The sequence below is a fragment of the Heterocephalus glaber genome, unplaced genomic scaffold (genome assembly GCF_053883595.1).
Source record: "Heterocephalus glaber isolate CG9 unplaced genomic scaffold, H.glaber_assembly_v1.0 deba00001593, whole genome shotgun sequence".
Classification (NCBI taxonomy): Eukaryota; Metazoa; Chordata; class Mammalia; order Rodentia; family Bathyergidae; genus Heterocephalus; species Heterocephalus glaber.
Window position 1 is genome coordinate 2,300,471 of NW_028258368.1, and position 26,366 is coordinate 2,326,836.

At 34.7% G+C, this 26,366-nt stretch overlaps 1 protein-coding gene across 1 annotated transcript in view; it reads right to left on the bottom strand.

The window, feature by feature from the left end:
- Oprm1 (opioid receptor mu 1) overlaps positions 1–25,632 on the bottom strand; it is a 51,420-nt gene extending 25,788 nt beyond the window's left edge. Inside the window, exon 1 of the mRNA NM_001267590.1 lies at positions 25,337–25,632. Coding sequence (NP_001254519.1) covers positions 25,337–25,626 — 290 coding nt within the window. The 5' untranslated portion in view covers positions 25,627–25,632. The remainder of the gene's footprint in view (positions 1–25,336) is intronic.
- Between the last annotated feature and the right edge of the window lie 734 nt (positions 25,633–26,366).

Sequence of the window (26,366 nt, forward strand, 5' to 3'; positions counted from 1 at the left end):
CCTTCTAAAGGGAACAATCCAACAGGAAGAGATGACAATTGTAAATATCTGTGCACCAAACACTAGTGCACCCAACTATATAAAACAAATACTAACAGACATGAAAAGTCATATATGCACTAATACAATTGTAGTGGGGGACCTCAACACCCCACTGTCATAAATAGATAGATCAACTAGACAAAAAATAAGTAATGAAATACTAGAACTCAATCAAACTCTTGAACAAATGAACTTAACAGTTGTTTACAGAGTCTTCCACCCCACAAAATCAGAATACACATTCTTCTCAGCTGCACATGGGTCATTCTCAAAAATAGACCACATACTCACTCATACAACATGTTTAAGTAAGTGCAAAGGAATTGAAGTTATCCCCTGTATATTATCATACCATAGTGCGATGAAATTGGAGATCAATAGCAAAAGAAACTCGAAAAATTTCATAAACATGTGGAAATTGAATAACACACTTCTGAATAACCAATGGGTCATAGAGGAAATTAAAGAAGAAATCAGACAGTTCCTTCAATTGAATGACAATGGCAATACAACATATCGGAATCTATGGGACACAATGAAAGCAGTCTTACAAGGGAAATTCATAGCAGTGAATACACATATTAGGAAAACAGAACACGCCCAATTAAACAACCTTATGCTGAACCTCAAACTTCTAGAAAAAGGAGAGCAGGACAAACCTAAAGCTCATACAAGGGAGAAAATTATAAAGATCAGAGGAGAAATCAATACAATGGAGACTAAGAGAATGTTACAAAAAAATCAATTAAACCAAGAGTTGGTTGTTCGAAAGAATCAACAAAATTGACAAACCCTTAGCCAAACTTATCAGAAAAAGGAAAGAAAAGGCCCAAATCCATGCAATTAGGAATGAAAAGGGTGAAATTACAACAGATCCAGCAGAAATCCAGAGGATCATCAATACCTACTTCCAGAACCTATACACCAATAAGATGAAAAGCACAGAAGAAATGGACAGATTCCTAGATACATATGAATTACCAAAGTTGAATGAAGAAGACCTAAAAATACTAAACAACCCAATATCAACTAATGAAATTGAAAACGTAACCAAAAACTTAACAACTAAGAAAATCCCAGGCCCTGGTGGCTTCACTGCTGAATTCTACAAGACATTTAGAGAGGAACTACTGCCACTACTGTTTAAACTCTTCAATGAAATTGAAAGGGAAGCAATACTCCCAAATGCATTCCTGGAAGCAAGCATCACCTTGATCCCAAAAGCAGAGAAAGACCCAACCGAAAAGGAGAACTATAGGCCAATATCACTAATGAATATAGATGCAAAAATCCTTAATAAGATACTGGCAATTAGAATGAAGAAGATCATGAAGATCATACACCCTGATCAAGTGGAATTCATCCCAGGGATTCAGGGATGGTTTAACATATACAAATCAATCAATATAATACACTATATCTATAGAGCCAAGGACAAAAACCATATGATTATCTCCATAGATGCAGAAAAAGCATTTGACAAAATCCAACATGCATTTATGATAAAAACCCTACAAAAAATTGGACTAGATGGTCTCTACCTCAAACTGATGAAAGTCATCTATGAAAAACCAACAGCCAACATCATACTAAATGGTCAAAAACTGAAATCCTTCACACTCAAATCAGGAAGAAGACAAGGATGTCCACTATCACTACTCTTGTTCAATATAGTTTTGGAAACATTAGCCGTGGCAATTAGATAAGAGTAAGAAATAAAAGGAATAGAGATAGGAAATGAAGAAGTCAAATTGTCATTATTTGCAGATGACATGATACTCTATAGAAGACCCCAAGAACTCCATCAAAAGTTTTCTAGACTTAATAACCAAATTCATTCAAGTAGCTGGTTACAAGGTCAACACACAAAAATCAATAGCTTTCCTCTACACCAATGACAGACTCACTGAGAGAGAAATAGGGCAAACAATTCCTTTCACAATAGCATCCAAAAAACTGAATTACCTAGGAATCAACCTAACAAAACAAATCAAAGACCTCTTCTCTGAAAACTAAGGCACTCTGAAAAAAGAGATTGAAGATGATATCATAAAATGGACAGACATCCCCTGCTCCTGGGTAGGAAGGATTAATATAGTGAAAATGGCCATACTTCCAAAACTGCTATATAGATTTAATGCAATTCCAATTGAGATCCCAGCAGCATACTTCACAGACCTTGAGAAATCTATCCAAAAATTCATTTGGAGCAAGAAGAGACCCAGAATAGCAAAAGCAATTCTAGGTAACAGAGACATGGCAGGGGGTATCACAATCCCCAACTTGAAACTATACTACAAAGCTACTGTGATAAAAACAGCATGGTACTGGCAAAGAAACAGACTTGAGGACCAGTGGAACAGATTAGAAGATGCAGAAACAATGCCTGACACACTCAACCATCTCATCTTTGATAAAGGAGCCAAACACCCTCACTGGAGGAAAGATAGCCTCTTTAATAAGTGGTGCTGGAAAAATGGGGCCTCAACTTGCCAAAGATTAAAACTAGACCTATGTCTCTCACCATGCACTAAACTAAAATCTAAATGGATTAAAGGTCTAAATATTAAAATAAAAACTCTGACCTAGTTGGAACAGAGTAGGTAGAACTTTTGAAGACATCAGTGTAAGAAAAGATTTTATGAACAAAACCTCAGTTGCCTGTGAACTAGTACAAACAATCAACAAGTGAGATCTCTTCTTATTAAAAAGCTTCTGCACAGCATGAGAAACCACCAACAGTGTGAAGAGACAACCGACAATGTGGGAAAAAATCTTCACCTGCTCTTCCTCAGACAAAGGTCTACTATCTCAAATCTATAAAGCTCTTAAAAAGATCAGACCTCCCAAATTTAAAGACCCAATCCAAAAATGGGCATCTGAAATGAACAGACATTTCTCAGACAAAGAAGTAGAAATAGCAAATAAATACATGAAAAAATGTTCAACATCACTGGTCATTCGAGAGATGCAAATGAAAACAACACTGAGACTCCATTTCATTCCAGAAAGAATGGCTGCTATCATGAAAGCAACCAATAACAAATGCTGGCAGGACTGTGGGGAAAGAGGCACCCTGCTCCACTGCTGGTGGGAGTGTAGACTGGTGCAACCACTGTGGAAATCAGTATGGAGATACCTCAAAGAACTAGGACTGGAAGTCCCATTTGACCCCGCTATTCCACTGCTGGGGATCTTCCCCAAAGAATTAAAAGAATCATACCACAGTGATATATGTGCACCCATGTTCATAGCAGTGCAGTTTGTAATAGCTAAAACTTGGAAACAGCCCAAATGTCCATCAACTGGAGACTGGATAAAGAAAATGTGTTTTTTTTTATAAAATGGAGTACTACTCAGCCATAAAAAATGAGAAATTAGAGACATTTATAGCTAAGTGGATGCACATTGAGGTGATGCTCTTAAGTGAAATAAATAGGACACACGTGTAAATACCGAATAGTTTCTCTGGTGTGAGAAACTGAAAGTGTAAATAAGGACTAAATGTAATAGGTAATGTGAAATAGGAAGAAAAGGAGCAAAGGGGAAGGAAGTGGGAGGGGTTGGGGAAAGGATAGAAGGGAAAGGGATTAATATGAGAAAATGGAAAAATAGGAACAAAATCTTTGTAAATAGGGAGGACTGGAGGGGTTGAAGGGAGGGCTGGGCAAGGGTGAAAAATAAGAACCAAGAGAAAATATGTAAAGGGGCAAATTTCCAATGATGAATGTCGTTATATTGTATACCTAAAATGTACCAATGATTAGAATGAATAATCGATAATGTAAAATAGGAAGAAAAGGTCCAAAGGGGTAGGAGTAGTGGGAGGGGCAGGGGAAAGGAAAGAAGGGAAAGGAAAAATGCTGAGAAATGGAAAAAATGGAAATAAAGTCTTTGTAAATAGGGAAGGGTGGAGGGGGTGAAGGGAGGGCTAGGAATGGGGAAAACATAAGAACCAAGATGCATCATGTAAAGGTACAGTTCCCAATGAGAAATGTAATTGTGTTGTATACCTACAATGTACCAATAAAAGACTTAAAAGAAAAAGAATGACGTCCCAAACTCTCATGCAGTCAGAAATGGAACTTTTCGAAGGTGAATAGATGATAGGGTTCCAGCTGACTTGCTTTTAGGAGGGGCCTAGCTAGTGGTAGGAAGGCCGTATCTCTCTTCACAGCTCCTCCTTTCTTTCTCTGCTTCCTAGATGCCAAGATGTGAGCAATTTTCGTCTGCCCAGACCATTCCATGCTCTGTGTTGAAGCCAGTTGATTGTGTGCTAAAACTCCTGAAACTGTGAGCCAAAATAAACCTCTCTAAGCTGTGAGCATTGGATAGTGTGTCTTAGTGACAAGAAAATGACTAAGATGTGTATTGTGAGCATTTCTTAGGATATTTTACATTTTACAATGACTATCCAATGTTCCCTTAATTAAAGTAATAACTGTTGTGATATTTAGGAGCAAAAAGTTACATTTAATGGTATCAGTCTTCCTAGAGATTCCTGGGTCATGGCAAGTGTGTACTCTATCTTAAGAATAAGGTCAACTCAAAAAAAAAATTAAAAAAAAAAAAGAATAAAGTCAACTCCATTCAACTGTTTGAATCCACAGACCTGTGAGTAACAAAACTACCTTGACTTTGTCAATTACTTCTACTTTGACTTATCCATCAAATCATAAATAAAACACTTCAGCATAGTCTAGTGGGAAGGACTCTGGGCTTGAAATTAGAATACACAAATCTGTATCTGTGACTTTAAACAACTACCTGAGCCTTAATTTCCAGAATAGGAAAGAGGTGAGTATGTTACCACCATAAATTACCACTGAAACAAATTAAGTGATCTATGGAGATGGATTCTAATTTTGACATTATAATCATAATCAACGTACATTAACTGTTTACATTCTACTAGGCATTGCTCTAAGGAGCTTACTCGGAAATTATAACTTCATTTTCATAACAAACTTACTAAAAGTCCTAATCAGTAATACTAGTGGCAAGGAATCTAAGCAGATGGCTGAGTAGGAAGCACTAGGAATGTGTCTGCCCCAACTACATAACAATTTCTCTGTAAATATTTTAGAACTTAGGAGTATATTGAAGTTATAAAACCTCTAGAAGGCTTGAACAGTTTACTGCAGTTACTTTTGGTCAATTTCAGCTCTTAGCTAGCAGCTTCCCACCTTCTACATTTAATCTGGTTGCAGGCAGTGCATGAGCTGCAGGACCAGCTTAAACATAGCTTGTGAGAGCAGGGTAGGTAGTATCTGTTTTCCAAATGTCATGATGCATGTTCTCACTACTGAATTTTCCTTCTGTTTGCAGACAAAGAGGCAAGTGTCAGTATTGCCCGGCGTGTTGCAAATTTCTTCTGCAAGTGAAGCAACTTTCAGGCATTCAAAGGCCACAGGCTTTCCCTGAACTTTACTAATTTTAACTTTTTACTTCCCTTCTGGGAGCCAGATTTTAATGACTAGGACACTCAAAAGCAATTGCATATACAAAGAAAATAGGAGAGTTACTATACATGTCCAGAGAAAGGCAAAAACTCAGAAAAACCTGAAAAGACTAAGTTTATACTTCTGGCTGATCCTTGGCACAGAGACAACCTTTGAAACAAAAGCCAAACAAAACAAAACAAACCTCAAGGAAAGGGAGAAATCCAATTTCCAGAGTTATCATAATATTGCATTTAAAGCAGATTTATTTTAAACAAAATAGTCATGAGACATACAAAAGAATAGCAAAGTATATCCTAGAGAAAAAAGACCCACCAGAAAGTATTACTGAGCGAGACCAGATGTCAGGACTTCTAGAAAATGAACAGAAAGAATTGTCTTTAAGTTGTTCCAAGCATTAAAAAAAGATGCTGAGAAGGTCATGAAAACAATGTATGAATAAAATGGAAATATTGATATGGAAATAGAAAATCTATCTTTTAGCTAAGCTATGGCATAGATACATCAAAATTTTATTAGTAAAAAAGTTTTATTGAAACTTTGTTTTGCAACTCCACATTTTGTTTTCTATATGATTTTAAGAGACTAATGCATTAGAGATACTTATCACAAATAAATAGAAATTCTTGAATAGATCTATAACTGGGAGATTAAATAAGTAAAAAAATTTTTCCAATGAAGAAAAAGTTTGGACATGATAGATTAACTGTCAAATTGTACCATCTAAAGACTTAATACCTATCCTTCACAAATCCTTTTAAGATGTTGAAGAGGAAAGACTTGTTCTGTGATATTCTGACTCCAGCTAGACAAGGATATTGCAAGAGAACTATAACCAATGTTCTTTATGAAAATTTACACAAAAGTCCTCAAAAATATGATCAAAATGATTTCTCCAGCATATTACTAATATTATGCATCATGAACAAGTGGGACTTATTTCTGGAATGCAAAGGTGGTTCAACATATGAAAATTAATAATCAGAACACATCATTTTAACAGAAAGTAAAAAGTGATAATCTTCTTTAGTGCAGAAAATACACTTGACAAAGTTCAACACACTTTCATTATAAAAACACTTATTACAATGGGAATAGAAGGAAACCACTTTCAAATATGAAAAGCTCAGTATGAAAAACCCACAGTAAATATCACACTCAATGGTTAAGTGATGAAAACTTGTCTCCTAAAATCAGGAATAAAACAAGGATATCTGATTTTTCCATTTCTATTCAATGTAACATGGAAAGTACTACCCAGAGAAAATAAGTAAAATAAAGAAGTTAAATGTATCTAATTGAAATAAAGAAGTAAAATGATTGTGCTTGAAGGTGATATGGTGTCATATGTATAAAACCTTAAAAATTCCACCAAACCTGATGGAACTAATAAAACAATTAGAAAATTAACAGGTTAAAATCAACACACACAAAGTAGCTAACTTTCCTTTAACAGTGCACAATCAGTTTCATTTAAAATAGCATGAAAAAGAATAAAACTTAGAAATTAAGTAAGAATGTATAAGGAATATACAATTAAAACTTTAAAACATTGCTGAAGTAAATTACAGAACTCATACATAAATGGGAAGACATTCCGTGTTCACAGATAGGAGATATAATATTGTTAAGTTGTCAATACTACCCAAAGTTATCTAAGGATTCAATACAATCTTTATCCAAAACTCAATAAAATTTAAGTAGAAATGAACACCTTTATCTTAACATTAATATATCTTGAGATTCCCAGGATAGTTTAAAGAATCTTGAGACAAAAGAACTAAGCTGAAGAATTCATACTTCCTCTTTTGAAACTTATTTCAAATTGATAGCAATCAAAACAGAGTGGTAGTAGCATGAGGATAGACATATACACTAGTGGAATAAAATAGATATAACAAAAATGAGTTTTTGATATCTGACTAAATGGTTTTCAACAACAGTACCAGAACCATTCAATGGGAACCGCCCCCCCCAATATTTTAAACAAATAGTACTAGGAAAACTGGATACTTAGATGTAAAATAATAATTATACCCTTACTTAATGTGAAATACAGAAATTAACTCGAAATGCATTAAAGACCTAAATATAAGAGCTAAAACTACAAAACTCATAGATTAATACATAGGAAAAATTTCAATCGCCTCTCGGCCTTTTGGCTAAGATCAAATGTAGGAAAAAATTTCACAACATTGGATTTGACAAATACTTCTTGGGTATAATATCAAAGGCAATAATATTAAAGCAAACTAGAAAAAAATTGGACCTCATAAAAATCAAAGGGCACTATCATTGTAGTATAAGCACAACTTACAGAATAGAAGAAAGTATTTACAAATGATGTATTTGATAATGGATTAATATCCAGAACAGGCAGAGAACACCAAAACAAAATGAACAATTTTAAAAACAAACTTTTAAAAATGGACAGAGGACTTAAATAGACTTTTCTCCAAAGAAGTAATGTGAATAGCCAATAAGCATATGGGGAAATGCTCAACATCCCTAGTAATTATCACTAATCATTAGTGAAATGTAACACAAAACTGCAATGAAATACCATCTCATGCTCATTAAATGGAAAATAGAAAGTATTGGTGAGAATGTGTAGAAAATATAACCCTTTGTCATTGTTGGTAGTTAGGTTCCTCAAAAAATTAAAACAGAATTACCATATGACCCAGAAACATCTCTTCTGGGTGTACACCCAGAGAAATGGAAAGTGAGGTCTTGAAGACATACACGAATACCAATGTTTACAGCAATATTATTCATAAGTTGTAAGCCATGAATATCACCAGAGTCCTGTGATGGATGAATGGATAGGCAAAATGTGGTACTGATATACAGTGGAATATTATGTAAGTTTTCAAAATAAAGAAATTCTTACATATGCTACACGTACCTTGAGGACATTATGAAGAGAAGTAAACCAATTACTAAACAGTTAATATTTTGTGATTCTACTTATATGAGATACCTAGATTAGTCAAAATCATAGTTATAGATAATTTCCAAGGATTAGTATGGGGGAAGAATGGGGAATTATAATTTGTAGATATAGAATTTCATTGTGGGAATAAAAATGAGTTCTGGAAATGATTACATAATAATATTAATATATTAAGACCATTAAATTGTACACTTATGTACAGTGGTATGTGGATACCCATGTTTATAGCAGCATAGTAGTTGATTGACCTATATGCCCATCAAAAGATGAATGGATAAAGCAAATATTATATATAATATATATTATTTATTTATCTTATATACATTATATATATATAATATATATATATATATGCAATGGAGTCCTACTCAGCCATAAAGAAGGATAATTTTGAGTCATTTTTGGGAAAATGGATGTACTTTGATGCCATAATGCTAAAAAAAATAAACCAGGAACAGGAAATTAAATATCATATGTTTTCTCTAATATGAGAAATGTCCCCAAAATAAAGAGCCAAATAAAAAAGAGATGATAGGAGACAGGGAGGTAGACTTTGTGGTGAAAAGTGGATCTGTGGATGGAGAAGACTGGAGATAGGAAACAGAATCTGGGAATGGAGGGAGACAGAAATGAGGGAGGGAAAAGGGAGGAAAAAAGGACTTAGGACGTGTGTGTGTGTGTGTGTGTGTGTGTGAATTCATATGTATACGTATATGTACCAATTCCCCACAATGAATGTATTACTTTTGTATCACAAACATCTACTAGTAAAAATGGTTAAAATGTGTATATTTTACTACAATCAAAATGAATCAGACTGAAAAAATACCAGCAGTAGAGGCAGAATTAAATTCATAAATATTTGTTAGAATGTCTGCACCCTTTATTGCTACATTGCTCGGTTGTAATACATTTACCATGAAAGTTAGATCATCTATATGATAATTGTTTTTATGAAGTATACTAAAGTTTGCAAACACCTTTATATTTGTACATATTGTTATTCACAAAAACTCTAATAGCTAAAATAATTATGATTACTGTCTCTATTGTAAATAGAAAAGAACTGAGGTTTAGAACAATTATCAAAGTCAAAAATGTTTAACATCGTACATTTGAAATACCTGGCTATTTTTTGCTATGCAGGCAAAGTATATAGATAATTAAGATTTGTTTTATTTGTGGTTTTCTTCATGCATGCGTGTGTGTGTGTGTGTGTGTGTGTCTGTGTGTGTGTCTATATGTGTAAGCATGCAAGCTCTGGTGTTATAACCATGTGCAATGTTTAATAATAGCACAACATGGTACAAAGAATTATGTATTATGTATCAGAATATGCAATCAAAGGAGTTGAAATTGAAATAAAAATGTTATAATTGCTGCTAAGTTTTGCAAGGGAGATTTAATTAAGATTTAATTCTTCATGAAGACATCTTAAAATTCCATTTGCCAAAACTGTTGAGAATTCCCTGCTAATCCCTTCTGGTATATCATAGTACCTGCTGATCTAATATTTTGGCATTTGGTTAATGCCTGCAACAACAGCTTTCCAAAATTTTTTAAGACCAATTGAAAGAAAAGTAATACAATTTGTTTCCTCGGATCTTGATTTATATAAAATTATGTATTTGTAATGACTGTTTTCCATTTAAGAATTATGCAATTCTTTATAATTTAGCTATCATGCTGACCTGGGATTTTTCTAGGAAACAGAAATCAGCTTATTGAGATTTTTTTTCTCCAAGTATTTTCAGGCACAGAAATTTTTTAGGAGGTATTTTCCTTCCCCTGTGGAGAACTGAATAGCATTTATTAGGAGAAAATATGATTCATGAATAAACTAGTAATTTGGCAAAGTAAGTAAATCCTATTATAATTTAAAGACTGAAATTTTAGCCTTATAGTGCAATGAGTGTTATTATATCAATATAGAGCTGTTTTCCAACTTGGAATGGACTCATTTGGCACTAACAATGCTTTTAGTCACAAATTAAAGTTTGTAACTGTATTTTAAATAGGAAAAGTCCAAATATAACTGTGATTTATATCTTTCTGAAAAAGCTCTCAAATGCAATGTTTTATTGTCTTTTAGGGTCATCTATTTTTGAAATCCCTCTTTTATTTATTTTCATAGTATTAATTATATTTTTTCTTCACTGCACTGTTGCATATTTATTATTGTTATTATTATTATCATTATTTGGTACTGGGGATTGAACTCGGGTCCTTGCACTTGCAAGGCAGGTGGCAGAACCACTGAGCTAAATCCCCGGCCCTGCATATTAATTTTTTAAAAGTCTGAAGAATACCGAACTATATAAAAACTAAAATATAAATCTCTATTACCATATACAGAAAACCTCTGGGAACAGTTTGGTATACTTTATATACTAGCTATGTGATTAGTTTTATATTTAATAATTTCTCCTATCTAATGATAAAAACTTTTATTGGATTTTATGGGTAAAATAAATCATTTTAAGAATTATAGGCAAGATATTAATTTTCATAAAATGCATATTTTTATAATTATTCCTGTTCACCGTGAAATCTTAACATCAACACAGAGTCAGCATACATTTACATAATACCCTTCTAAATTTTATTTTGGGTAAGCACTGTTTCTCGAGTGAGACACATCTCTCTGCCTTAGAGGAACTTTTAGTCTACGAATGGATTAGAACAAAAATACTTGAGGATGGCATGTAAAATATTGTAGCAAAGTTGGAGGAGGTATATGAATGTTGAAAAACTATCAAAACTACATTTATGTAGCTGGAATGTTGCTATTATTAAAAATTTGTTTCATTATATGGACAATGACCATGAAAATGAATTTTCTTTTCAAGGTCCTCTTGTCCCATTCTGCCAAGCATAAATTTAGAGTCAACCCCCAAATAAGCCTATTTACTGACATTTTCCAGAAGCAAATGTAAATCTATTTTTTTCCGATTAGCTTGTAATTATCTGTTTTCCAGGAACAAACATTAACTTCTGTTAAATATATTTAACTTCACAAATTTTATTACTCATTTTGCAGATAGTGAAATTCTAGTAAAATTTATAGCTAGTGTATTGTCTACTCTGTGAAGCAGGACTTCATTTTCTTGTCCTAAACTTTGCACATCTAGATGCTTGTGAAGTGGGATGGGGCATAGTAGAGGTTAGAAATTTCTTTAGTTATCTAGTGTAACCTCTTGTGTGATTCATTGCTTAGATGAATCTGGGTTCCTTAGGCACATGATATCATGTGATTTCATTCTCTGGGAGGAAAAATCCTATTTTATTGTCCACCCTGTTTTCAGAGGGTAAAATTTTAACTCAGGGCTCTTCTCTCAGTGTCTTGCAGTTCTTGGTCTACCATATCGATGCAATGAAGTTGAATTCCGCTTACTGAAAATCCAGATACCACATTATCTCCATTCTGCTTGTGAAGCATAGAATGTGGAATTATCTGCTATGGGAAGTATTGGTCTGTCAGTTGAAGAGGCTGTATTACCATACTCTCTGTAAGTGACCATTTCAGGAGAAAAGAAGAGTTTTGGGTAAGAATCAGCAAAGAAGAGGGAGGATTTCTAGTACTGTTGGTATCTGCTTACTTTATTTAGTCTCTCTGGAGTAACAGTGCCATGCCTGGTTACTTCCACTTGGCAGTAATTCCAGCTAACTTGCACTCAGCCTGTCCATCTGGTGTTTTGCTCACTGGAGCAGACAAGGAAATGGAAAAGAATGTCTTTCTTTGAATTTCGTTAGGTGGATGCTGTAGCTGAATCCTGGAGTAAAGTTATTCCTCTCCTTCCAGACTAATTCTTCTTAGATTTTTGCACATTTAATTTTCCTCCAGATTCACTTCTCATCAATGACTATTCTTTTATATAGCCCCTCTTCCATTGAGATTCTCTGGGACAATGAAATGGGACAAAGAACAGTCAGAGAGTTCACAGGCTCAGATTCTCCTCTCAAGTTGAATTTGGAGAGTGACCCTGGAGGTATCTTTTCTCCTCAATTAAACAATAGCAATGAGTTTTATAAAAATTTTACTTTTGAGAATTCCAAGTTTCTTTCATCCATTATCTCCAGAGGAACAGTGATCTAAGCATTGTTATCTTTACAAACCATAAATCGGTGACCTCCTCAGCCACTGAAATACACAGGGCTGCAATCAATGTAACATAGTACAAACAATACAATGTACTGAAATAATTCAACTCCTGTAGGTGGCATGACCATTTGTTACTTACTCTGTTGGGTTCTGGATACAAATATGCAAAGAAAAAAGTTTTTGTTTTTGAGGAGCTTATATTCCTCGAATTGGAAATTTCCTTTTTCCAAAAATATGTAAAGAGATCATTGATATAAATGGAATTATGAAATTGTCAGGGTGTTTGACTGAATAATAGATGCAGAAATCCTAACTAGAGCTACAGCTCTCAGCACTGACCTTGGCACAGGGGCTGTCTCCTGATCACTTTATTGCCATTGATTATTAGCACTCACTGCTCACTATGAGAATATCTTTAGATCACAAGTGAGCTTCTGGAATCAGAAGTTCTACAAATAATGGATTATATCTGACCAAGCAAAAAGGCAAGCTCTAAGTGAGGCCTAGATCTAGTTAGACAGCCAAGACAAAAGGTCAATTTAAAATGTCATAGCCTAATATGAAGAAAAAAACCTAGATAGAGACTTTTGTGGAGATGAATTCTCATTTCATTGAAGCAGAGTCTATCAATAAAGGAAAAGTCATGAATGGGTCGCCTGTTAGGGAACACTCTGGAAAGTAAGATATAGGAGATAAGGAATAGAAGATATTTGTATAAGATTTAGAAGCAGCTATCCAGATGAACTGTCTATACTTGCTTTGAAAATGCTTCCTTGATGCAATTGAATATAGCAGATTTCAGAATGATATATATCTTTGATTAAAATATTAGTTCCATCACTTACTAGATAGTAAGTATAAACTTTGAAACAATAGTTTTATAAGCATTGTTAGTATGGAGTATGACATGTAGTAATTTCCGATAAATGTTAGTGATGATGATGAAGATGATAATTATGATTCTAATGATGGGTTTTAAATTTAATAAGACAAACACTAATTCCTCAAGATAAATTGCTAGGAAACCATTTGTTCTGCTTTGTTTATGCTTGTGCTTCGAACATGGGCCCAGATTAACAGTTTATATTTACAAAAGCATTACCTTTATTTTGGTTGTGCATTGTTACTAGATGTTGTCATGTGTGGTAAGGATATTTAATACATACTAAGCTCTGATTGTTCTGAAAATACAGCTGTTTTCAAAATACTTCTTTGACTTATTATCTTTCCAAAAATATTTTGACTTGTTGAATTCCATGACTTCATCTATTTCAGTTGGAATGTTAATCAACCTTTTGCTTGAATATCAAGTTTACTTCAAAGAACTGTGTGAACAAAACATAAGAGCTATACCAAAGGATGCTTTTTCAAATCCTTGTAATAGAGTTATAATATTTTTTGATAAAGTAGAAGACGTGTATCTTTATATCAAATATATTTTAAAGGTATTTAAAAGCAAGGCTGTGTAGATGGCATGCTAATTCCTTCATTCAAATACTATTTGGGGCTTCTAACTTGCTGATAGAATAATAGTCTTATGGAAATGATCATTGATATGTTTTATGTTCTTTGAGTATCTTTGTGACACTGATTTATGTACAATGTTTTGTGGAAATTTGGTATATTTTTTTACATACAGGACATATTTCTCCTTTGTTAAAAACACTAATACTTTTTAGAAAGATACTATGAATTTCTTCTTTAACAATTTCCAGGTTTTAAAATCTATAAAACTGATAAAAGTAGAAATTTCACATCTGACTTCCAGCTTGATCTTTCCTCTATCTGTGATCATGTAACAAGCTCTTCATAACTAGGCAGGTCATTGTTTCAATAGGCTGACATTCTAATGGATGCATAGGAATGATCTTGAGGTTTTTCTAATGAATATCATGTATTCTATGTATTCAGAACTCTATTATGCTGTTGAAATATCCAATTTTAATATGTTTATAATAGCTACTTTGAGGAAAATACTTACATATTATGGTTGATAGTATTCTATTTCATTCTTTAAAAAAAAACAACAGACCAAGTCCATTTCTACCTCCCCATATTGTCTCAAACACAGAAGTAATATCTTTAATAAAATTTGGGAAATAAAACAAAGACTTAAGCCAAGAGTTATTCTATTGATGGGTTTGGTGATACAGGAAGATGAAGTATGATAATTAATTACAATAAACACTGAGAGCAGGGCTTTCCTGATAGTGTGGTTGAAAGAAAACAAGGCTAATTAGAGTCCTATTTTGGACTTCTGTTAACTGTTTTAACTAGGCTGAACCTTCAGGAAGCACTGTAGCTAGTCTGTCTTCTGCTGTGTGCTCATAAGAGAGTCGCCACACAGTTAGTGCTCAACAAATGTAGTAAATGTATTTAATCTTCTTTAGCATTAGTCTGGTTAACAATTTTGTCCTTGATTATAGTCACAAAAATTTTATGAGAATCAAATTATTCAACATAATGAAAAATTTAAAGGCCTATAAAATTTAAAGGCTGTCTCTTCAGTCCCTAGATATATGCTTTGTTATTTTGCAAAGAAGTTAATTAATCTTCCATTTGTCATCAGAAGGAAAGGGTAGTTAGAAGGATCTCAATTAGTGTTGCCTGGTTTTAACAAGACCGCTTATTTTAGTGGTCTTCAATCACCAACATCATAAGAAACAAACTCATGTTTAATATCATTCAAGCTATGCAGTTTTCTTTCCAGAACTGATAGGGGCTGAGTAAGTATGAAATTATAATGTCGGTAATAATTTCCCTTGTCTTCTTGGCAAGCACAGTCAGGTTCTGATGTTAAGGTCGTACTCTGGCAACATTTTCAACTAACATTTATTCCTCCCCCACAAAATGCTCAGCCTCTCACTGGCAGTGAACTCAATGTTTCAGTGGAAAATGTTCGAAGACAAAAGAGGCCCTCTCTTCCATTGATCTCTTACTCCCCACAGCTTCTGTACGTGCAAGAGTTTTAGTTCTCAGAGGACACTGTAAGCCTCAGGGGTATTATTCTCTGCTACACCCTGTTCTTGCTTTATTTGTAGTGTTCATGGTCCTGATTTTGGAAGTTGATAGACATTGTTTTGCAAATTCAGAAAAATTCCATTATGAAGGTGTTAGAGATGGACAGACACACAGACTCACTGAGTCACTCCAATGAATCCTTCATGAAGAACTCCATCTTTTGACCAATTTTATTTTGATTAGAGAATCAGACTTAACAAGGGTCAGAATGACTCTTCACTGCCACACATTTTAAATTTCCAAAGCTAGAGTTCAGCGAATGGCATTGTGGTTTTTTTTCTGACTCAATAATATTGCTGGTGAATAGGAGTTTCATCTCATGCTGTCAGATCTTAGATTTAGATTCTGCTTTAGACTTTTCAACTGCAACATCAGTTTAAAAGTATAATTTTTTAATACTCGGCAACTTAGTGATTTAGTGAGATCTTGTCTCAAAATGCAAAGTGAAATAGTACTGGGGATGTATGGGTGTGTAGCTCAGTGTGAGGACCCTGGATTCAATTCCCAGTGCCCACCCCCCCCACAATCAAGCACTCAAGTTATAGAAAGAGATATTTTGTCCAAAAAATAATTGGTTTGCATTTTCCCCCCTGGATTACTAGACAATACAAAATACATCAATAGGGAGTCAAATCAATTACAGTTATTCATCCTTAGAGTTTCTTCACGTCATCATGTTCATCAACAAGGTGATTTTGGAATGATCCAGCACAGTAGGGGAATAGTTGGCAGGAAAGAAGAGAAAAATGACAAAAACCAGTGCTTTGTCTCTGTAGAAATTGTGATCCTAAAATGATAAAAACTATTATATTGGATGATAATTCTGCTAGAGGAGGCAAAGATCCTTGGTGAATGTTTTCATGCTGATAGTGCATTTTAGAACTGCCATTCAGTTTTACACATCTTATGTACACAAAAGCCATAGAATTACACATCCTCAGAACACCTTGTCCTACCCTAGTGCTCGTGGTTTTCTCGACCTGGACACTACGAGAGCCAAAGCACAGGAACAATAGTTTTCAAAGCAAACTTTAAGAACTACAAAAAACAAATGTTTAAAATCTGAGCAAGTTATGTAAGTCAGAAAGGAAAGGAAATAAAACCTCCTGAACAATGAATTTTTTTGGCATTAAAAAAAAAAAAGAGATTGAGCAATATGAGTCTGGTACTCCCTATTCACCATCCAGGTCCAAGTGATGGGAGCAGCATGACTGGGCTGCAGACATAGGCAGCTTTGAGGACATCTCATATTTGCTACGAAGCTAATGCAGATTCTAACATGACAGTTCATTTTTTATTCTAAAAATCTTCCAAGTGATTAAAGATGAAAATACTGTGAGAAAGCCTAGAAAATTACACTGAATTGAGATAACCACAAAGCATATTGAATAGAGGGAAATTCTTCACAAGTGCTCCTTTAAAACTATTTTCTAAGTGTGGTAATGAACATTGCTGATCAACTGGGCAAATAAAGAGGTTGAGTTTAGAGACAGGGCCTAGAGACATATGGAGAAAATCCTGTGTAATTGCTATTAGAATCATAGTTTAGTATCAGTTCCAGTAAAGCAATAAGCTTTGTCAGTCTGTGGCAACTGTGCTGGTTTCTATTAACATCATATTTATATGGTTATTTTTCGTCACTGAAAATACTGCAAGTTGTTACATGATTATTTTAGCAAAATTCTTGTCTCTTATTCATTAAACTTGCAATAGAAATCAAAGAAGGTCGTATGTTCTTGTTTCATGACCACGGCAAGAATATAAATTTTATTTAATATGCTTCATACCAGCATTTGACAAATAAGAGCTTGTGGGCCAAATCTAGCTCATCGTTTCTTCCTATGGCTTGCCAGCTAAGAAGGCTTTTACATCTATATGTGTTTAGAAAAAGAATACAAGGAAAATATTTTGAGACCTGTGAAAAGCATGTGGCAATTCAAATTTCTAAAACCATAAAGTATTATTGGAATATAGTTCTGGCCACTTATTTGTATGTTAACCGTGGCTACCTCTGAGCTACCATGCCAAGGTTGAATTGTTTTAATAGAGATCATCTGTTTTCAATATCTTAAAATATTTCCTTTCTAGCCTTTTGTAGGAAAGATGGAGCAAACTGACAATTCTTCACCTAATGGGTATGAGGCACATGGACCTGTAAAAATAGTAAAATGAGACAAGAGTCTTGGAAAAATGTAAATCCAAACTTCACTTAAGCTAATAAAAGGATTTTTGGTATAAAACAGATTTTAATGTTCCAGATTGAATTTCTAGTTTATCAGTGATTTCTCACTCTTTGGGGAAGGTTAGGGTATAGGCTGATATACAGACCTGGGCCATTAATTGAAGGCAGAACCCTTTTTAATATATTAATAGAATCCAGAATAAAGAGTTTTTTGGTTAAAAATTATTTCAAAATTTGCTAAATATAAGTATCAAGTGATTGTGTAGCTATAGTAAAGCTCTTATTTATTAGGCACATTTTTCTTTCTATATTTTAGAACTTTACTGAAAATAAAAGAATAAGATTCAAGACAACTGAATTGAATCTGAAATTGTAAATACAGTATAATCCAAATATTCACATACTAATATAACATAATCACAATTTTATTTAAACTTCTATCTTTAGAAATGTAAGGAAAACCACTCATTTTGAGACTTCAATATGTAAAATAAAATGTCTTCTATGTTTTCTAAATTTGTGTGATGTGCTTAGATATGTTTGGTGACAAACTGATGAGTAAATTATATGGGAATTTATTTTGTTTTCAAAACATTTCAATAATTATAACCAATGATAAGAAAAGCATAAAACTTATCTTCATATATGAACTTATGGTTATATTTAATATGAAACATTGTTTCTTGATATTCTTTAGTTGTGTCTTTAAAATAAAGCAAGACCTCCATGTCCAAGGGTTCCATATGTGCAGATCAAACTGTGGACCAAAAATGTTTGGAACAAAATTATATCTATGCAGAGTTTTTTTTCTTGCTATTATTCCCTAAATAATACAGCATAACAAATACATTGCATTTACACTGCATTAAATATAATAAGTAATCTAGAGATGATTTGATCTATGCAGGAGGATATATGTAAGTTATATGCAAATACAATATCACTTCATATAAGGGACTTGAACATTTGAGAATTTTGGTATCCACTGGGGTCCTAGGACTACTCCTCCATGGATACAGAGATATGAATGTATTTCCTTGTTTTTTATTATATATACATTCAGTTCTCTTACACTGAGGATTATGCATTTGACACTAGACTAAAATTATTTGTAATTTCAAAATAGTGCTTAAGGACTTTTGCATTCATTCAAAGACTTTGAATGAGATCCCTAAAAAATTTGAAATGCTCTCTGTGAATGTTCCCAGGTAAAGCCAAACCAGGTGCCCTGTCTTTTGGTTCCACCTCATACTCTGAACAAGTCTCCTTCTGCAGTCTATTTTTTGCCATGCTTTTTAATTTTCCATTTTTTACTGTAATATCACTGTTTCAAATGCATTCTCTCTACTTTTCCATAGTGTTAAAGTGCTGGTTAGTGTCCCTACACACAAAAAAGCTATGGTGTGCATACGTAGAGAGCATATGTGTTAAATAAGCTTTATTCAAGCATGAATTAAGGCATGGACTATTGAATGTGAGTTCAATGTTATTGAATCAACTATATATCAAATAAGGTATACTTGAACAGAAATGCACCTAAAACAATACAATTATATGTATTAATTAGTTAATGTGAAGGTTACCACTTTTACTTTTGCAAGTAACAATAACATTGTATTGCCTATTCAAAGTTTATGGAATTATGTATACACACACATAGATATAGGTGTGTATTTGAATTCATGATTTGCTGATATTGCTGTATAGTATCCATAGTTTTGCAAGACAAGTGAATCAGCTAAGTATCCATGAACAAAGGAATTAATTGAGAGAATTGTCAAAACTTTGAATTACATTGTATTTTAAAGACATATAGTTCTATTGGTCAACTTTATTGAATTTCTTAGCTAACATGAGAAATAGATGTAGTTCAAATCTTGGAAGACTAACAAGTGACATTTTATAGATAATTTTTTTTTACAGCAGTCATATGTATTTTCGTTGTATTGTGGGAAGGTGGTTGTAGGAGTACTTTGAGAAAGCTGCATGAGGAATGGAGTTACACTGGGACTTGACAAATAAGAATTCTGACAAAAAGAAGTAAAGGGATGATAGAGTTAACATAGAGAGAAGAAAAAGTGTAGAAAAGATAAACATGAAATTTGTTGGAATGGATATTTTTGGTTTAATTTATTCAAACATTACTTTAAGTTGTACCAATATTTCTTAGTGTATTTGAAAGGATACTATTGTATTCAGTTTAGGACAACTGGTACTCTGGACAGAATGTTATCTCTCAAAATAAAAATGCTAAAACTGAATCCCCAAGTAATTGTATTTGAAGGTAGTTGCCTTGGGAGATAATAAGGTTGTGAGAGTAGAGCTCTTGTACATAGGAATAGTACTTTTAGAAAACACGCCCCTGGTTGGGGGTTTAGCTCAGTGGTTTCACCGCCTGCTGCGCAAGCTCAAGGACCTGAGTTTGATTCCCGGTACCAAAAAAAAAAAAAGAAAAGAAAAAGAAAAGAAAACAGGCCCCAGAAGCTCTCTTATCACTTTTGCCCTATGATGCCACATTGAGAAGATAGCTATCTGTGACCCAGGATGCAGGCTTTCTCCATGTATGAAAAATCTGCCAGGAAAATCTGTACCAGCCAGATATGGCATTCTGTTATAACCTCATAAACACACTAGACACCAATTTATACCAAGCTAACACATGACTGAATTAAAAAGAGAACCAAATCTACAAAGTCTATGAAACCTAATCAAATGGACCTTTCTAAACCATTTTTTTTTGCTTAGTGAGATCAGTTAAGAGTCCGGGGGAAAGAGTAAGCAGAATGTTTATTCATTTGTTTGTCTTTATGTTTGTTTATTTGACATTTAGTTTATATTACTGATCTGATGAAACTAGAACAATTTGTGGTACATAGTGTTTATGTTTATTAACTTTAGTGTATGCTGTGATATTAATTATAAAAAGTTACAAGAACATGGAAAGAAGACATTTTGTTTGTGAAAATGCACGTATGTAATAAAAACTTTAAAATATATATCTAAATAATTACCACCAGACTTATGATAGTGGTAGTGTCAAAGGAGGGAGAGAATGAGAACAGAAAAGAGACTTAAACTCTTACAGATATATGTATATGTGGACATACATATATAGACATACATGTGAAAATATAAATAGTAATTATATGCATAAATTATTAAAATTATATGGATTTTTGGGGGGGCAGTGATTGAACCTGGGGCCTTGTGCATTTACCACTGAGCTACGTCCTCAGCTCCAAAAATACAAAATTTTTAATAGAGGCAAATTATTATACAATTAGACTTTCATTTAAGTTGGAAACATTTTATAAAATATGAGATAGTCCATGTTTTCAAGGAAGCAAAGAGAGAGAGTTGTGTTTAGAGACTCAGGAATAATTCCATGCAGATGACAGTCGCAGCTTCCAGGCCAGAAAAGTTCAGTGTTTTCAGGAGATACAGAGAAAGAAGTGTTCCCTACAGCATTAGCGTCTTCTTGGGAAATAACAAAATTAAAAGTGTAGGAGATACCAGAAGGCGTACATCGCTAAGTAAAATATGAGGAATTTACTTGGTATATTTTGATGTAACCACTATGTGAAGGACAAAATATTATTTAGGAGTTTGTTCCCTTTAAAATTCATCCTCTAGTTAGGATAGTTTTTTGCCTTAAAACACAAAAGTGAACATCTTTCATATTACTTTTATAAATATATTATTATCTTTTTATTTTATTAACATTACTAGTGGCCATATTCAGTAACATGTTGATATTTTTAGATGAACTCAAATATGCATTTATTTGTGTACATGTGCAGACACATTTCTATATACATACATATATATATCTTTAGAGAAAACATTATCATTCCTGTTCTCATCTATGTAAATCTGAATTAAGTCTAAAAATTATAATTCTGTTCCAGTCATGCATAATTAAACAATTTGTAATTTAAATCTGAGTAAAAAATTTAAAATATAGTGCAAATATAAACTCAAACCTTTTGCTAAAATCAGAAATATGTTTTAGGAAAGAAAAATGGCAACAATATCATATATATCCTTTAATTCTCTTTTCTGATATTTAGTCATACTGTGAATTCAATCAGATCAAAAACAATCTTAGAAATGAAGATAATATCACTTAGCATTCTTTTCTTCCAAACCCATTCCCTTACAAAGGCTACACAAGTGCTCTTCCACAGAGCCACACCCTCTCCTCCTTTGGCAGTCTTGACTGGAGCTTTACTATAACAGTCCTTTACAGAGCCCATAAGAATCTAAAAGCTTTTAGTTTCCCATTTTTCAAGTGTCTGCACATAGAATACTACTAGCTATGTAAACAAATTTGAGGAGACAAAAGAAATCTCATAAAACAAACACATTTTGAATTCTACTAGTTCTTATTGTTATGATTCATTCGACATCTTGGTCAAGTATTTTCAACTTGTAAACATCACAACTTTATGCATTATTTTGATTTTTATTCTTTAAGATTCTTGACAACAATATGTTCTCATCCCATTTTAAATAATCGCTCCCTTTTGCAATATGTTTACAGTCATATTTTCTGGAATCTTTGTGGTGATTTTTATAATATTATTATCCTGAAAACATCTTTTTCCTTTACAATCAAAAACATTTTCCAGAGATGGATGCTTATAACATTTCCATTGTTCAACAGCTGGATTTTAAGTCTTTACATCATAATGGCAGTATCTCTTTTTTCCTCTCATTCCCTAGAAAAGCACTGCATAAGAATCTCAATTAGGTTTTATTATTTAACAATGTTGATGAAGGTATGATGAGGATGATAATGATGTTAGGAGGCCCAGAGTATGGAAGCATTGAAAATAGCATCTGTGGTACCAGGCATCTTTGTTCTTGCCATCTGAGCTTCATGATTCACTCAGTGTACTAAGACATTATAATAAATACTATGTTCATCTGGCCAGAAAACTGTAATTTCTTGGCCATTCAATATATTTGTGGAGTTTTAAATAGTACCAAGAAGTGACCACCTCTCTTTCATCATTTAATAGACAAAGCCTTAGGCCATATCCTTAGCAGGGCAATAATATTCCTGAGCTGATTATTTTGAAGGTAAATCACTCCAGCTTGGAGACAGCCAGTTACAAATCCCCAGCTAAACAGACATAGTTTCTCCAATCCTCAGGTGCTTTTCCCATCACTTCATCTGTCACTGAGCTTTGCATTTTTCTCTTTCACAGTCAGATTCCTAGAGGGTTCTTTGACCTTGGAATTAAGTAGCTGACCTGCACATGTGGATGTTTGGGTTGACCTTTCAAATAGTACTGCACATTGTCAGAACTTTCAGTACCTAGAATAAACCATAATATCATGTTCTCAATGAGATGTAATGTCACCATGCTTCTTCAAGTGAACAATGGGTGGGAGGTAAGGGCTTTAAAATAAACTCATCCAACCAACAGCCTCTTAAACATTGGGACAGGACCAGGCTGCTTTTTCTCTCCTGGTTGCTGCTCTATTGACTCTCTCTTTGTAGAAAAATATAAACTGAAAGGGAGACAAATGAGGAATGAAAATACTAAAGAGAAGTAATAAAAGGAATAAAAAATTGTTTCAGAAGGCAGGGTTTCTAGAGGCTTTGGATTTTTCTGCCATTCTTTTAAAATCCAAGATAGCATGTATAAATTTTGGGGAATTTTTAAATTCCCACATTATTACTGCAAACAAAACCGACTTTGTCAGTCTCGTAGTTTAATGAACTCATTCATGATTTACCACTTTAATGAACAAAAAAATAAGAGAAATTCAATCATGCTGAACTAATGAACTATCTGTTTTTAGACAAATAATTTACATTTTCTGTGCTTCAGCTTATTCATCTAACATAGATAATGTTTGACCCCTTCTACTTCTGTCAGTTTGTGATTTTCTGTTTTTTCAGGAAGAATGAAAAATATATCTTCCCTTTACAAGGCAGGCCTCTTAATTGTGCATTTTATTGTCATAGCTGCAGAATGAGATTTGGTTTTTTATCTGTGAAATAAATATTTGTATTGAATTACAGAAAGTGAATGCTCTCAAATATAAATTCTTCCATTGATTTCCTTCCTGTATTTTTCCTTCTGTTGTTACCCTTCCTCACAATAGATGGTGCTCTTTTCTCAGAGACGCTACTGATCTTAGTCTTCATCAAAAGATCAGGAAAATTAACTTTACTCTTTAACAATCATTAATTAAAGAAACCATACATAAAAGTAGAAAGAATCAATCACAAGCAACTTGCAGCACTTTGGTAATAAAAGCATAATAGGGAGAATGATTTTTAAATTGTTCAAAAGCTCTATGAAAACCTGGAATATTTGCTGAGTAGATGAAGCAAATATTGTAACTAAATACAAAAGTGCCATGTTCACAATGAACATATAACTCCCAGTGAGAAGAAAAACTCAAAGTAGGAGACATTTTAAAGTACAAAAATATTTATCTACTTTAATAAAAATGAATATGTAGCACTCCACATTCACACATAGTATTTGAGTATTCCCATCAATGTCACACAATCATTGTCAATCGCAAAATTAAGAGCTTGAACACTCTGTCAAATACACTTGGGACATCTGGGTAAACAGAAAGTGGACCAAAAACTCTGAAGTAATTTTCAAAGATAAAGTCTCCCCTCTCCTCTCTCCCCTCTCTCTCCCTCCCTCTCCCTCTCTCTCTCCTCTCCCTTTCCCTGTCTCTGTCTCTCCTCTTCCTCTCTGACCCTCTCCCTCTTCTCCCCCAGAATCTGTTACAAACTTCTATATAATAACTTGTAATACAGAATTATACTGCTTTTAGTTACTCTTAGTTGATTCCAGCTTTTGAAGGCATTACAACACTATTCTGTCCGGTAGATGCCCTGAAACACTCTACCTTTTCCAGATGCAGTGTTTGACCCCCAAGGTCTGCAGCTACCAACTGTAAAGTTCTCCGGAAGACACAATGAACACATTTGCTTCTGAAAAGTAACACTGCTATGGAAGACAGCCGAAAAAGTTCCTTTGCTTAATGTGGCCTTGAGATGGAAGGAAGGGTAGAGGAGAGGCTGCTATGTCAAGGGAAGAGGAGGGGTGGGGTTATGGTACAGCCTAAACCAGTAGTTGGAGGAAAGTTACAAGGATCATCTCTCCAAAGAGAAGGCGCAGGCCCTCAATTGGAGAAAAATAGCCCAAATCCCCTCTCTTATGCACAACTTATTGCCTCCATAGCTTGTGCAGACAGACAAAGTGTAGGACACTGTAGCAGGATACCAGGCACTTTCTTGACTCAGTAAAAGAGACAAAGCTCTAAGATACAGCTTTCCACTCCACTTCCAGACCTCTATGGCTTTTACCAAAGAAACTTCTGTTTTTGGAATTTTGGATTCTTTCTTTATCAAAGGAGGAGAAAATGGTAAAATAAGTTTTTCAAACACAAACAATAATCTGTCCACTATCACCCCTGCCCCCAGGTCTGCCCGGGTTATCTCCCTCGCACCCGCCCTCCTCTCAGTTTTTGGCACAGTGTCCTTCTTTCACCCTCGTTAGCCGCTGAACTCTGGCGCATTCCGTCCTTACCTGATGATCACATACATGACCAGGAAGTTTCCAAAGAGCCCCACCACGCACACGATGGAGTAGAGGGCCATGATGGTGACAGCCGTGATCATGGAGGGGCTCCCAGTCGGAGGGCACCGGCTGTCGCTCCCCCCTAGCTCGGTGCGGTTTGGACCGCATGGGTCGGACAGATTGCCATCTAAGTGGGACAAGTTAGTCCAGGAACCGGGGCTAGGTGCCAGGGAGCAACTGGATTGCGCGAAGGGATCGGTGCAATTGCCCGCGTTCCCGGGCAGGACACTGCTGTCCATGGTGCTGACGGCCTGCTGGGCACCACGATGCGCGGTGACAGAGAGGAGCTGGACTTTTCGGCTTCCACGCGCCTCAGCCGCTTCCGCTCGCCACGGCCTCAGCTCCAGCTATTTCTTCCAGAGACCAACCCTGGCGGAAACAGAGAGGAGCGTCGGCAGGAGGGGTAGCTGAGCATCTGACATTGTCTTCTGCTTGTAGCCCTCTCTCACCCTAATAGTACACAGAGGCACATTTCCAATCCCACGCGGCTGGGAGGGGAGGAGACAGGGCTGTGCGGGATCCGGAGTCTGGAGAGGAGGGAGGAGAGAGAAACGGTGGATTTTGCGCAAAGCAATTCAAGGAGTCCATTTCTCGCTCTCACTCCTAGGTGCCACACATCTGGCGGCGGGGAGTGTGTGTGTGTGGGGGTAATGGGGAAGGAAGTTGAAAAGGGGGTGGGGAAAAACACAGGCAGAGTTTCCTGGCAAGCAATAAAGCAGTACAAAGGGGGCTGACACTATCTCATTTTTCCAGCACCGTTTTTTCTTTATAATCAACCAGGAAAGGCATTGTCCTGATGCAAGCCTAACAATCCTTCAGCCTCAAATTTCTTCCATTTCACTTGTGAGTTGCAATTACTTGGAGGCATGGAGCCCTTCTTCTGTAGCCCTCTTTCCCTCAGTTCAGAGAGAGAGAGAGAGAGAGAGAGAGAGAGAATAGTGTTTTTCAAATTATCAACCCTACAACCTGTTTGAAATGA